The 2296-nt window shown below is 42.9% G+C and overlaps 1 protein-coding gene across 1 annotated transcript in view; it reads right to left on the reverse strand.

Annotated features, from left to right (window-relative positions):
* Nucleotides 1–2296, reverse strand: part of smc4 (structural maintenance of chromosomes 4) — a 38413-nt gene that overhangs the window by 6929 nt on the left and 29188 nt on the right. The window contains exons 21-23 of the mRNA XM_016503291.1: nucleotides 1597–1776; nucleotides 1258–1490; nucleotides 873–1056 (exon numbers count right to left, since the gene is read on the reverse strand). Of these exons, the coding sequence (XP_016358777.1) occupies nucleotides 873–1056; nucleotides 1258–1490; nucleotides 1597–1776 (597 nt within the window). The remainder of the gene's footprint in view (nucleotides 1–872; nucleotides 1057–1257; nucleotides 1491–1596; nucleotides 1777–2296) is intronic.

A 2296-nucleotide genomic window follows, 5' to 3' on the forward strand; every position in this document is an offset into this window, starting at 1 on the left:
TATTGTATTTATTTACAGAGGTATATTATGTCACACTTCACACTTCTCTAGTAAGTTTCGTCTGTGTGTGTGAAGACAGTGGCGCAAATCCGTGAATGAATGTTCCGAAGTGAAAAACTTCAACGGAATAAAGTTGAATGGAATTGAAACTTCAACTTTACTGTTCAGTGCACTGATGTCAGACTCATTTTGGATAATAAGGTTTATTGTTAAATTGTTAAATGCCCTGCCTCCATTGCTTATCTCTGTCACGTCATTATAAGTGTTTGATCACCACATTTCAGTTATCATTGCAAAAAATGTGTTTATGTATATATATTCTGTTTATGTATATACTGTATTCTATATATAGTACCAGTCAATTTTTTGAACCCTCGAATGGGAAAGTGTCCAAACTTTTGACTGGTACTGTACTATAATATAAACAAAGAATATCGGCCGATATATCGATATCGGCCTTTTTTTACTCCCTAATATCGGTATCGGCCCCGAAAAACCCTTATCGGTCGGGCTCTAATATAAATGATAAAAACATTTTTCACTTTTTGTGCTTTGCTATGTTTTTTTGCTCTATGTGCACTTGACTGTCACAACCATGTGTAAAGCACAATATCGTTCATGACTGATGCCTGAACTGGCAGTAAAGCTCAGTAGGTGGGAAATACAGGCTAAATGTTACACATCAGGAAACACTGGCAGAACTGCACTAAATACTTTTAGATTTATACTGGTTGCCAGATTTATGTGAAACCTCATTCGTCCAAATCTCCTTTCACGTGGCTGGTAAGACATCGAATGCTGAGGAGCGGTTTTGTGTTCACTGTGAACGATACTGTGTGGTTGCATTACGTCAGGCAGGTAAGTGTACGTACGTATATGTAGCAGGCCACAATGGAGACGTTCTTGAAGTCGAGAGCAGCGTCGATCTCATCCATGAAGTAGAGCGGTGTGGGCTTGAAGTGATGCAGCGCAAACACCAGTGCCAGAGAGCTGAGCGTCTTCTCTCCTCCTGACAGGTTATAGATCTTCTTCCAGCTCTTCTTAGGAGGACGCACACTGGGAACGCACAGAAAACACCAAGCTGTCGAGATATCACTTACTAGAGGCTGGCTAGATTGGGACCTTATGCTGCCACTTACCAAAAACTCACAAAAGCAAGACTTTTGTGCTTGAACTGCTTTAAAAAGTCTGGCAGCGTTTGATAGTCAGTCGTTCAGTTTTTCTCCTGAGAGTACTGATCTGCAGACACACACACACCTGAACATGATGCCCTCGGAGAAGGGATCCAGACTGTCCACCAGCTCCAGCTCGGCGTCTCCTCCTAGCGTGAGCATCTGGTAGTTCTCCTTCAGTTTGTTGGTGATGATGTTGAATCCAGCCATGAACTCGTGCAGCCTCTGCTTGCGCAGGTCCTCGCAGCCTCTCTTGAAGGCGTCTCTCTGTGTGGTGATGTCATCGAGCTCCGCCACCCGCTGCAGATACAGCTCCTCCTGCGCGCGCACACACACACACACACACACACACACACACAGTGACGCTTTCATTCACTCACTCATTATCTGACCAAATCACTGCATCCGAGTGGATCTCTGGTACCTTCTTCTTGAACTCTGCGATGGCTCCCAGGTTGGGCTTCATGTTGGAGCAGCGGTCCTCCAGCAGAGCGATCTCGTTCTTGATGACGTCTGGATTGCCGATGTCTTCCAGCTGCTCTGGGTTCAGTGCAGGCAGCTCTTCTGGAGCTCTATCGATGGGGTGCAGCGACAGCCTGCTGGCCTAAAACACACAGGACTGTGAGCGCAGAGAGAAGACGAAAGCACACAAGCCAGTATGGCCTTCGATTCATTCAAACAAAAAACATCCGGTAGGTGAGAAAAATCTAATATCTGTTAAAGCTCCCATGTAATTAGTCTAAAAACAGTCTTTAGGACTGAATGAGTACACTTAATGACTGGGCTACATGATTATACATTATAGCGCACAATATCTGTGTCCCTGGAGCACAAAAGCAGTGTTAAGTCGCTGGGGTATATTTGTAGCAATAGCCAACAATACATTGTATGGGTCAAAATTATCGATTTTTCTTTTATGCCAAAAAGATTAAAATATAATATTAAAATATTATATTTATATTATATTATAATATTAAAGGTGACATATCATGAAAATTTGACTTTTCCAGGTTGTAAGTGCTATAATCAGGTCCCCGGTGCATCTACCAACCAAGAAAACGTGAAAAAGATTAACCCAGTAACTTTGTTTTGGGAAGCCTTTTTCTGCAAGCGTCTGAGAAAAC

Source organism: Sinocyclocheilus anshuiensis, unplaced genomic scaffold (genome assembly GCF_001515605.1).
Source record: "Sinocyclocheilus anshuiensis isolate Anshui unplaced genomic scaffold, SAMN03320099.WGS_v1.1 scaffold1570, whole genome shotgun sequence".
Lineage (NCBI taxonomy): Eukaryota > Metazoa > Chordata > Actinopteri > Cypriniformes > Cyprinidae > Sinocyclocheilus > Sinocyclocheilus anshuiensis.